This window comes from Carcharodon carcharias, chromosome 7 (assembly GCF_017639515.1).
Source record: "Carcharodon carcharias isolate sCarCar2 chromosome 7, sCarCar2.pri, whole genome shotgun sequence".
NCBI classification, from domain to species: Eukaryota; Metazoa; Chordata; class Chondrichthyes; order Lamniformes; family Lamnidae; genus Carcharodon; species Carcharodon carcharias.
In genome coordinates, this window is record NC_054473.1 from 25,511,325 (window position 1) to 25,524,075 (window position 12,751).

The following is a 12,751-nucleotide window of genomic DNA, read 5'->3' on the forward strand; positions in this document are numbered from 1 at the left end:
CGTATATTGTACCTCCCATTACGTTTCGTTTCACTGGAAACCAAGAAATAAGTAATTTGGAGAGCTTTTGTAAAAAAAATTAGAAAAAGAAACAGTCAACTAAATTATTTCTTCTCCTTCACTCACCTCAATCTGATGAACAGACTTGAAGATTGACAGGTCAAATTTAAGGAGATGCTCTTGAATATTGCTGCTACCAACAGATCCTCTGATGCCTGTTATCTGTTAGAAATTAAAATCATTGAGAGATCTATAGTCCTTCGCAATTTGAAACTGAAGAGGCATTAGTGACTTTTTAAAAAATAAAGGCAATATTGCATTCAAAGCTCAGCATTCTTGTGCTACAGGGAAATGAAAGGGGTTCTTTCCCACATGATAAGTTTCAATCTCAACTGAGTTTTGTGCAAAGTGATACAAAATAGAATCAAAGCATTTCATCTGGAAAGCAGAGTTGCAAAGAAGGGTCAATGCCATCCTCAAAAAACTACCTGATCAAAAAGGACAGAAGTTTAAAATAATTCATTTGAATGCTAAATGTATTCTATCCAGGAAACATTTTGAAATAATAAGATTCTCTAATTTACAATAAAATATTTTCCTTTCCTGAAATATTAAAATTACTGGTTGAGCCACAGCAACATTTATTAGCAACAAATTAAAATTACTGTTGCACCAGGACATTAACTGGCACAAATCAAAATTTGCAAGCCATAAAGGGCAGTGCAAAATGTGCCAGTTATATGCTAGATTTTACAATTACAATTTTAAGAGAATAGATTTTTACCTTTAAATACTTAAGTCTACAAGCAAAGTCCAGGATGTGCCCAAGGTCAGTCTTGGCATCACCATTCGCACAGGTGGGACTCGCCAGTCTCAGTTGTTGGGTGATTGCATACAACTGTAGTGGTCTAAGACAAAAAGCTTCACCCGCCAAGAGCAATTGCTCACCTATAAAAATGTAATATAAAAACATCTGTAGACAAATTACACTTTACCACTTGAAAAAAATGCAAGCTGGGTTATATGTATGACTGATTTTTTGATTGATGGATGTAAAGTTTACTGAAAAGGCATTTATTCCTGCCACTCTGATTAACTAGTAAGGCTAATTCTTAAAATTATGTCCCTTCTTCCAACAAACAACCATGCCAAGATAAGCAAGCTTCTGTACAACAGAATTCCAAGCTCAGAAGTTAGATTAGGTTTAGGTAAGATAAGGTTTAAGATTTATGATAAAAGCAAAATAGTCTGGATACTGGAGGTCCAAAATGAAAACAGAAAGCATTGAAAAAGCTCAGCAGGTTTGGCAGCATCCATGGAGAGAGAAACAGAGTTAACTTTTTGAGTCCAATATGACTCTTCTTCAGGACTTCTATTTACAAAGAGGGGTCATATTGGACTCGAAACATTAACTTTGTTTCTCTCTCCATAGATGCTGCCAAACCTACTAAGTTTTTCCAGCACTTTCTGTTTTCATTACATTTATAATTCTCGGTTAAGTAATCTGCTCCATTTTTCTTACCCAGTCACATGAATGCCAAGTTCCATGAAATACAGTGGATCTCTCGTGGCATTATCCATAATAACACAGTAACTTAGTTAAGGGTGCGATTGTGAAGATTTAGCTGTTAATTCCTATAAGGCTACCACTCAAATATTTTCCATGGGGAAGTGATTTAATAAGACAAATCTAAGTAATTGTGGTTGCTTGCAAACTTTTGATTAATCACAGGACAACTATAATTACTTTAAATTCTGGCTCTAGCTAAGGAAAACCCATGAGTAGCTTTTTCCCACTTATTAGATTAAAAAAAAATCTTGCATCCGTAACAAAGTGGAAGTGAAAAATTTGGGGGATCAGTTACAAGAGTTTGTTTCCTGGCAGGAGAGTTACAAAGACAGCCTTTTTCCATTTCATCCATAACTTAAAATTCTAGATTTCAACGTACATGCTTCATTATTAGCATGCTGAAATTATTGCAGTCTTAAAAAGGAAACCAGGCAGACGGAGTTTTCAATAGCAACCCACAATGTCAAGACCTTTAAAATTCAAAATTAAAAACCATACCTTTGTGAAACAGTTGCTCAGCAAGGGCAGCTGTAATGCCATTTATCTCCTACAAAAGAACACAATAGTCTAAGAACCAAATTAAAAGATTCACATCTGTGCAACCATGGTCTACATATTAACAGTCCGACGTTTTTCCAAAGTTCATTCTTTTTCTGCTCTCTACAAATGAAAAAGATTTTAGGCACAAGTCAGCTCTGTGGCAGATGCAAGCACTCATTGCCTCTCTCTATAGTTTAGGTAGCTTAGCCAGTGATTAGCTGCACCTTTTGTACTGTACTTCAAAACTACTGTAGCATATTGAAAGCAGAAACGTGCCCTGGTTCAGGCTTCATATTTCAGTTTGAAAAGACAAAGATAGGTAGCTATCATTTCTTTCCAAGACTACCATAAATGATGAATGCCTTGAAAATATACACAAATATTCACAAATATCTAATAAACTTAATGATAGTCATTTGGCAGTATAGATCTTGAGTATTGCTGAAAAAAGATACATTGTTGAAGTTTTTTGTCTCACAATCAGGACAATTCACAAGAATACCAAAATGTAAAGGTAAAAACAATTTAGACTGCATGGGAACAGATTGCTGATTGATTGACAAGTGCTGCCATGAAGAATATACCAGTTAACTGATGACTGACAGTTAACTCCCAAGTTTTGTTTAAATTCAAACCAGGCAGGTTGGCTCCGATTTGTGAAGGAATTGCCCTGGGAAATGGACCAGGTAATGGCTATCACCTACTTTGTTTAGTTAAAAAAGGTGCAATGTGTGTACATGTTCTGTCTGTCCGCAAAGGACAGAGTCCTGTGTATTGATATATGTAGCTCCTGGCAAGCCACACTGCGAGCCCAACTGATAATCTTAAATTGGCTATCAGTGTAATTCTTAGCACACTCAGGATTATTCAATCAGGATTGCCTTTTCTAACTAAACAAAATAGGTGACAGCTATTCTCTGGCTTATTCCCCAGGGCAATGCCTTGACCAGAGTCAACCTGCCAGGTTTGAATTTAAACAAAGCTTGAAAGCTAACTGTCAGTCATCAATTAACTGTTGCATTTTCCATGGCAAAGCCTCTACCAAAGTCCACTTGCCAACCAATCAGCAGTGTCTTCTCATGAAGTATAAATTGTTGTTCCCTCTACATTTGATATTCATGCGAAAAGCTTTGACATGTCTTTTTTCAATAATACGCAAGAACTTAATGAAACAAAGATTGCTCTGCACATGACAGCCTCAAAATGGATTTCAAGGGAACTCCATGCCAGCTTATGGAGTAACCAATGCTCTGTCTGTAAAGTGAGTTTTAATTGTACCGAAAATGTTCCTGATCATCGGCTGGGGTTAAAAAATGGTATATCTGATTACTAGGTTAATAAAACGTCAATGTGAGGATTTTGAAGTTTTAATACCATAGGAAATAATTGTTTTCAGCCTGGGACTTATTTAACTCCAGAAAGAGACTGTAATACTGAATATATATTCCATCTCCAAGGTCAAAAGTGAACACCAAATACCCAGCACCCTAAGAAACTTAACAAAGATGGATTTTACTTTTGGAAAACAAAAACATGTTCAAAACAACAAAGAATGATTCTTTCACTTGGAGAGCTTTAAAAATAAAGAAAAATTGAAGGCAAAGACAATATGTAACGTGTGGTTAGCAATAACAACTTGTATTTATAGAACACCTTTACATGTAGTAAAATGTCTCAAGGTGCTTCACAGCAATATTATCAAACAAAATTTGACACTGAGCCAGAGGAGATATTAAGGCAGATGCTTAGTCATAGAGGTAGGTTTTAAGGAGTGTTTCAAAGAAGGAAAGAGAAGTAGAGAGCCAGAGAGGGTTAAGAAATGAATCCCAGGGCATAGGATTTGGCAACTGAAACCACAGCCACTAATGGTGGAGCAATTTAAATCTTGGTTGCTGAACAGGCCCGAATTGAACGGGTGCAGATATCCCGAAGGGGTGTAGAGTTGGGGGAGATTACAAAGATAGGAAGAAAAGAGCTGATAATTGGCCAAGGATGAAGATTCTTTTCAGGAAGGAAAATCAAGTCACATACAAGGTTATTGCTTTTGTTAAGCATAAATAAAATTTTCATTTTACACATGGAGGATAAACAAGCATTGAATTAGTTATGCAATAAAATTTCGACATCTGTTTCAGGCATCTATTAGATTCTTACAGATAAGCAAAAGAAATCAGGTACAGTGGTGTAGTGATTATGTTACTGGGCTAGTAACCAGAAGCCTGAATTAATAACACAGAGAACGTGCCTCAGATCTTAACACAACAGTTTAATAATTTGGATTTGAAAAAAATCTGGTACCAGTAAAAAGTGGCCATAAAGCTGTCACATTATCATAAGATCACAACTGGTTCAGTGATGTCCTTGAGGGAAGAAAATATGCCATCCTTACCCCATTTGACCTATATATAACTGCAATCCAACATGGTCAGCTCTTAACTGCCGCTCAATTGCATCAAATTGCTCCAAGGCTCAAGACCACCTACAGTGGCAAGTTAGGATAGAAAAATAACCACCTTGCCAGTAGTATGTGAGCAAGGCCCTGCACATCAATCTACTTTAAATAAATGTCTGTACATACATCTATTAAACATCCAACAATTGACAGAGATGATTTTAAATGTGCAAAACAAAAACCAAATACTGAAGCACCAAACATATTAGAGAGAATAAGAATTTTTTTTTTAAACTTACATATAGGTAAAAATTCAGAAAAAATGACAAAACTTTTGGTGCAGCACATGGGAACTTTGTTAGAAGTGTTTGCAAATAGACTTCCAATTCTTTCTGTCTTTTTTCTACAAAAGTTTTGGAATTTTTGCCAATGATCTTCTTTGGTGGAAGTAGGTTTTTGTCAATCTTCTTTTCTGCAGTTAGCTAAAACAAAATAAAAGATGTTAAAGATCATATATCTAAAAACTGAATTGACAAAGACAATTAGTTTTTCTGTACACTTAGTACATCATAGGAAATTCCACAAAGACAGGCCATTGCATTATCAAATTTGCAAAGCAGGTATCAGTTCCAAGTGCAAAGCATGCGCTAGAGTATGAAGCAATGGGAACAAAATAAATATTTTGCAGTATGATGGTTATCTTAATGCATTGGTAGAGCAACTTGAGGGAGCAGTGACGAAAGAAAGAGTTCATTATAACAGATTTCACTCACTTATGGTGGCTGCAGAAAAGAACTAAAGTGATGGAGAACAAGCTAGCAACTTGCTCAGCTGGGCTAGTGGAAGTGGGTAAAGAACAAAGTACATGCATTGTAGTTTTATTCATTCAAGATAAATTATCTTCCATTCCATGGGAAAGGTTCATCATTGAGCGGGTACTGAGCTAGTGCTTCCAGGGGATGGGAGGCAAAAGAGAAACTCCTGGTAGGAGTCTGTAGAACAATCATACAACTTCAGAGTGAAGGAAATTCCACCCACTGACTGACTATCCCTTGGAAAACACATACAATTGTTTCCTCTATTTTCTCCTACCTTAGGACCAAACCATGTTTGAGCAAGAAAGTACAACTTGGACTTAAGATCAGTCTTACGGACTTGGGTATTAAAAAAATTCAAGAGCAAGCCCAGGCGATGTAGTTTTGGAAAAGAGTGCCTGAATATCTGTCCATATAACCTACACTCTAACAAGACTTAACAGTGACCTGGCTTGGTCAGCATGAGTGGAAGAGCTTCCTCTCAGATGGGCATATGTGCTGCACACAAGCAATACAAAATTGACCATTAAAATTATCAAAGGAAGGGAACCCATTCATCTCTGGCGCACACGTGGCTGGTCCCACACCACATGTTGACTCCTAATGCTTGCCAGGCTATTTCGGAAAATATCAGTTATATAAGAAAACCTCTACCAAGACAAAGGGCAACCATTGCTTCCGCATGACATCAAGGTCTGGTCAATAAATGCACCTATATCTCAAGAACAAAACAATGCTCCACGTTAACAGTTATTTCACTCAAATTGGAATTCTAAAAATAAAATCACAGAAATAACAGCACAGGAAGCCATTGTTCACCAATGTGCCAGCTCCTTTTAGAACCATCTACTAAAACCCTACCTCCCTGTCCTTCTGTTAATTTCCTTTTAATTATTTAGCCAATCCTTTAGAATTATCTGACATTTACTACTCATACAGTAAAACATTCCAAAATCTCAATCCTTTATGTGCAAAAGTTTTCCCTCTTCATTTTTCTGCAGCCAATCCGGAGTTTCATCTGCTAGTTTCAAATTCACCAATCATTTGGAACAACGGTTTGCAGTTTACGAATTCCACCTTAATCTGTTCTGTTCCAGTCAAAAGAATTTCCACTTATTCCCAGTAACATTCTAGTAAATCTTCCCTGTTTCCCCCATTGCTCAATCTTTCCTATAATGGAATGCCCAGATCTACATTCAATAATCCAGCTGTCGCTTGACCAGCTTTTGTACAAATTGCTTTTATTTTCAATGCCCTGTATATAATAAACATATAATCCCATTTATTTTTTAAACATTTAAAAAAGAATGTTTGTGCCTCCAAACTCATTTTTCTAATGTACATTTGAGAAATGGCTTAGGATGTTCCTTTATGTTAAAGATGATATCTCAAATTCAAATTTTTTGCTGCCTCCAAAATGTACTCCATTACAGTTCCCTGCAGCAAACTGCATCTGCCAACTCTCCACCCAATCCACTATCCTGTTCATACCCTCTATCTCCTCCATTCTTCTCCTATTTGCCATACCCCTAATTTGATTTCTGCAAATGTCATAATTCCCAGTATGTTCACACCCAACTCACTTATAAAAAATGGGAGAGAAGCCACTTCAGCAGAGGTCAGTGGGGCATGTCAATATCCAGACTCTATGGTGTATAGCTCTCCATCCATGTGGTTACATTTATCTTCATTTTTTTTTTAATTAAAAGTCTCTTATTGGGAAACTTACCAAAATCACCTTCTGAAAATCCACAAGTAAAATGGCTCCCTTTTATTTATATAATCAGTTTCTCTCAAAAAAAAATTCAATCAGGCACTATTTACAAATAGTGCTTTACAAATTGATGGTGACAAACCCCAATTAAGCCACGTCTCAGCGTACACTAATTTCATATCATTTATGAGCAAACTTCTGAAGTATATAAAAAGAATGAAGATTAAATGCTTGTCATTTCTAGTTTACCCAGTCGCCCTCTCTTGTACAAAGGCATAAAGTTTACCACCCTCTGGTCTTTAAGTACAATCACTGTTTCCAAATTATTTTGCTTCCTTTAGTACTGGAATACATACCTGGACCTGATAGCAATGGAATTAAAAATAGATGTTACATTTTGCTCAACTGAATTAGAATCTTATTAAGAAGGGATGTCCTTATGTAGTCTGGAGCTGATGAAGATCACATAGCATTCCTGTCTGAAGTTATCTCTTGATGAGAGACAAATAGAAAACAGAAGATGGCTTTTTTTTGAAAAAGGCTTAAAACACACAGAATACAGCTTAATTATCCAGAATATGTGTTCTAAGCTTATCGTATCTGAACTTCATTGTAATTAGCACACAATCAGCCAAAACAAAGCAGCAGCGATAGCAGTCCTGGTGCAAGCTTAAATGACAGAGGCCAAAAGAACAGAAATAGAAAATTATGGGGAATAGTTATAATTATGAAACGTAAGTTTCAATGCATACTGGTATAAAAGTATTAAGCCTATTACAAGCAACAGGACAGTCACAGAGCAAATTGTTTAAAATACAAATTTGCAAACCGAAGCCCTGAAAGCTTTGTGTCAATGTGGTTCAAAAAGGGATTCCATGGTATCTACATTATCAGATCTGTGCATTTGTTGAATTATTAGAATATTACTTCTGTCACTTTTTAACAGGAAAAGCAATTTATGCAGTGATACTCCTGATTTTCTTCAGACTACTGATATTGTCTTTGGCAAGTTAGGAGTCTGCTAACGTTTACCAAAGATTTGAAAACCATTGGTTCAGAAGATCACTGCAGCCAATTGATTTAGAGGCTTCAGCTAATTTCCTAGACCAATGGAGCAGCAATTGGAGCAGGTACTGAAATCTGGTATACAAGCCATATGTCAATTTGAAGTGCATCCCTGCTTAAAAGCCACATGAAAGTTGTGTTGCTGCATGTCAGATTTCACAGCATAACCAACTTTGCAGAAAATTTGGCAGAGCATCTAGCATTTAGTGACTATAAAGAATCTTAGTAAAACAACACAAGTGTTTTACAATATGCAAAAAACTTGCCTTTTCATGTAGCTCATGAAAATCACTGTAGCGGTGTTTAACTGTCCATTGATGATTCCCAACTTTCACTTCTATGATATACACCTAAGAAAGTTATAGGCTTTCATTAGTAACAACTACAGATATACAGCAATGATTTAAATAATTAAGGAAGGGATACACATATTTGATGTTTTGCCAACTGCTAAAACGTCACTTGTAATGTAACCCACAATACATCACAATATTACTTTAAAGCTCATTCACTCTCTTCGGGGAGAGTAATGAATCAATAGGATGGGAAAGAAAAAATTAGGTCAACAACGTCCTTCCGGTGCAAAAACAAGAAAATAAACCTTTCAGCCTATAACCAAATTAACCACAATAAAAACCTTTGCAATAACACGACGCCCATCTATCAAATTAAACATTCACTTCCTCCAACACCGATACAAGGTGGCTGCATTGTGTACCATCTACAAAGCGCACAGCAACAACTTGTCAAGGATTCTTCGACAGCAACTCCCAAACCCACAACCCCTACCACCCAAAAAGGACAAGGAGAGCAAGTAAATGGGAACGTCACCACTCAAGGCACACACTATCTGACTTGGATACATATTGGTGTGTCAAAATCCTGGAATTTCCTACCTGAGAGCACTGTGGGACTATGTTCAGTACACAGACGGCAACAGTTCAGCAAGACAGTTCACTGCCTTCTTGCCAAAGGCAGTTAGGAATTGACAATAAATGTTGGTGTTGCCAGTGACACCATATTCCTTGAATTAATATTTTAAAATTAATAACATGGATACCTACAGTTTAAGCTAACTTTGGCTTTTACCATCAATGCTACCTGATGAAACAGAGGAAGCTTAATTCTCAGACAAGATTTCTACTACTCCAGCTGAACAATGATCATTTGAATGCTTTTCCCATCCATTTACAAGTATGTGACCAATACTATACTAATTGAATACTGTACAACTACGCAATATTTAAATACCATAAACTTTGGCTGGGGGAAGGAGGATGGCAGATTACTTTTCCTGCTACTTTTCTGTACAGTGTAGTGCAGATAAAATATACTGAAATCCTGATTTAAGTTAAAACAACACAAGAAAAATGGTTCAACAACTCCTGGCCCAAAAAAGAACTTTTAAATAGGAAATGAATTATGTATTAAATAACCCCACAAAGCATAATAAATAATCAACTGACAAATCCACCAATAAATGCCAATCTAATCACAAAGATTTTCCTCATCAATTCAGTGCTCAACAAATGATTAACTTGGCTGTGCTCAAATATTTGCAAACTACCTTGTCTTCCACCTTTCCATTGTGCAGAAATGCTAGTTCATCTTGTCTGAAAACTTGCCAGAGGTCAATAACATAAAAACCAGACAATGAATTGCCAGAAGTGGCATCCACAGCTACAGCAGCAACACCCTAAGCTAACATGTTTTTGGTCTGTATTGGGGCAAGTCAATCATTCTGCTCCATACAGGCCAGCAAAGTAGTTTTGCATTTGGAAACGTGTAAGCTACCTTTATGCAATGGGAAAGGCAACAAACGATGAGTAATTTGAAACAACTGCCCATCACAGTTGAACAGTTTGCCCATCATAAAACTAATCAATTTTGTGTTGGTGAACCTAGGTGATAATTTAATTAAAGATATGGTTATTTACGCTAAAACACAAACCTTTAGTTCATTCAGTAAAAAAACCTGAAATACTTATTTCACATCTGTTAATTTAAAATTTTTCAAACCAATTGTACTAAATGCTCTATTCAGAACATCAAGCAATTTTAGAATAACAATGCATTTCCTCAAAGGCTGTGAACAGCTGATCCACACTGACAAGGAAGATGCCAGATTCAACCCACTGTCTTTGCAAAATCAGATGATCTCAGCTAAGCTAGGTATTTGGAAGCTACGATAACCTCAGAATCCTGTGCTGGTGTGAAATCAGACAAGGCCACTCACCTGATCAATATTCAGGGAATCCAGCTGTAAGTGCTGACTGTCAGGATTATGGGTGATGATAAGATTCAGTTCAAAAGTAATAACTAACCATACTGCACTAGAAATCAAATAGAAAGGCAGCCCAAGAAGAACTGTAAAGGTTACATTCCAGTTTTCCTGATCACAGTTACCTTAGGGTTAGATATCAACTAAGTGCAAAGCTTTTAACTTTAAATTCAAGGGAATATGAAATCTGTGAAATATTTCTTAGATTTATTTCTGAAGTCAATGTTAAGAGCTTTCATGCTCTGATCACTCAGAAAAAGATTACTAAATATTCATGCAGCAAGACAGGTTGTACCAGAGTTGAGCTCCACAATGTGCAATCATCTGTATCTCAACAAATGTTCTGAACGATGAAGAATGAATTGGGGGAGGGTGGGGGAGAGAGAAAGAGAGAGAGGAGCGGGGGTTCACACACCAATGCCTTCTTTGGCCCATATTATAAAAATTGCTGCGTACAAATTTTGATTTCACTCTGCAAAGTCAGGTTTGTCACAAATCTAAAAGCACACCATTGAATTCCATTTCTCCTTTAATAGGACTGGATGTGGAAAGTGAAATGAGTTTTAATTCTTTCTTGCCACCTATCCCAACAAATACATATAATTCTCTAAACAAATCTTAATATAGAAGATACGGAAACAAAAGAAGATCAGCCAAAGTTAAAACTAGGAAACTATGGCTTCCAGTTTTCCTAAATCATGAACTACAGAAACTACCATGTACCTGCAAAACTTAAAATGCTATAAGGACACAATACATTTCCACAGAACTACTTTCAATTAAAGATCTGACAGGATCCAGTAATGTTGGAACTTCAATTTAGCTAAGAGCCCAGCAGTGACTATAAATTTTTCAGAGTTTATAAATAAACTGACATTAGTAGTTTTGACTACTAAAGATTTCAAGCAATGCTTGTACACCTGTGCTTCCATTTCTTCTACTCCATCAGTTCTTGCCACATTTGATTGTTTACATCCTGTTACAGCTCTTGTTTGGCCCAATGGCTAACTAATCGACACCAATGCTTTGCGCTTCATTAATTTTTCATTTATTTTTGGATCAAGCAAGATTTGTTAAGGGGAAAAAAGTAAATTTGATTAAATGTAAAAGAAATAAAGGATCTCCATCATCAGTAAGTGGATGTGTTTTCCTAAAAGCAAAGATAAGTGAACACAGTACTCAACATCAACTAGTTATAGAGCAGCACTGGCAGTGGCCCTACTGATCTATCCAGAACATTTATTATCTTATTCTAATATTTTCTTCATTCCTACTCCTTCTGAACTTGACTGCTTGCTTGGTTAGTTTCACTGGGAACAAAATGTATTTATACAGCATCTCAAAACATAGTACCATGTCCCTATGTGCTTCATAAGGACATTATTGGACCAAATGTAACACTAAGACAAGGAAGGAGATATAACCGCAGGTGGCCAAAGGCCTGATCAAAGAGGCAGGTTTTAAGGAGTATCTTAAAGAAGGAAAGCGAGGTAGAGGGATTTAGAGGGAATTGCAGAAATGAGGGGCTTGACAGCTGAAGACATTGTCGAAGAAAATCTGGAATGTGCATGAGGCCAGAATTGGAGGAATGCAGATTTATCAGTGGATTATAGAGTTGGAGGCACTCTCCAGTACTTCACCTGTTAGTCATCTGTAAGCCTCGACAAAATGTCAGCAGTCATTCAAACATAGGTACCATCATAACCAATTCTACCTTCATATGAGGAACAACACAATCTCTCAGCCTGGGGGGAGGGTCACTAGGTAATAATCAGGAACCATAGATTTCCCTACCCCTTCCTAACCCAACAGTACAAAGAGGTCATTCAAATTACTCAACACTTTAGAAATGAGTTAAGGACAATCATAACAACAGCACAACCACCCTAACTGATAACTCAACAGAAACTGAACATCAAATCTGGGATCTTCCTGAGCGCTATGATGAAATATTGGGGGCAGGAGCCAATTCTTAGGCAAAGAGGTCAGCAAATTACTCAACACTTTAGAGATGAGTTAAGAAATTGGACAGCTCTCACAGATGGAAGAAATAACATCTGCAGGAAAGTCCCAACACAATCTGCTGGATGCATCCAAATTAGTCAGATAGATACTGATAAAGTCTACGAAGAAGTCAGCATTCTGATCTACTCGCTAGACAACAAAAGAGAGGGGGAAATGGTCTGCACCCTATTCTTTAAGGGTGCAGTTAGTCTAGTCTAATGAAGATATTTTTCAGTGAAACCTGTTCCCATTCTAGCCTACAACTGAGCATTTCGTAAGGCAATAGAAGTCAGAAGAATGTACATTGATCTGAAATAAAACAGTTGAGACCACCTAATCGTTAAAAAAAACAAGAGTATGCTACCTACAT

General features: G+C 36.8%; 1 protein-coding gene across 8 annotated transcripts in view; it reads right to left on the reverse strand.

Moving 5' to 3' along the window:
• nisch (nischarin) overlaps window positions 1-12,751 on the reverse strand; it is a 53,424-nt gene that overhangs the window by 40,055 nt on the left and 618 nt on the right. For all 8 annotated transcript variants that reach the window (XR_005943508.1, XR_005943507.1, XM_041191254.1 and 5 more), the window contains exons 2-6: window positions 8,363-8,446; window positions 4,802-4,984; window positions 2,069-2,117; window positions 785-948; window positions 127-222 (exon numbers count right to left, since the gene is read on the reverse strand). Coding sequence is in view for 6 of the 8 variants with exons in the window: in XM_041191254.1 (XP_041047188.1) it covers window positions 127-222; window positions 785-948; window positions 2,069-2,117; window positions 4,802-4,984; window positions 8,363-8,446 (576 nt within the window). In the remaining 2 variants the exon portion in view is untranslated. The remainder of the gene's footprint in view (window positions 1-126; window positions 223-784; window positions 949-2,068; window positions 2,118-4,801; window positions 4,985-8,362; window positions 8,447-12,751) is intronic.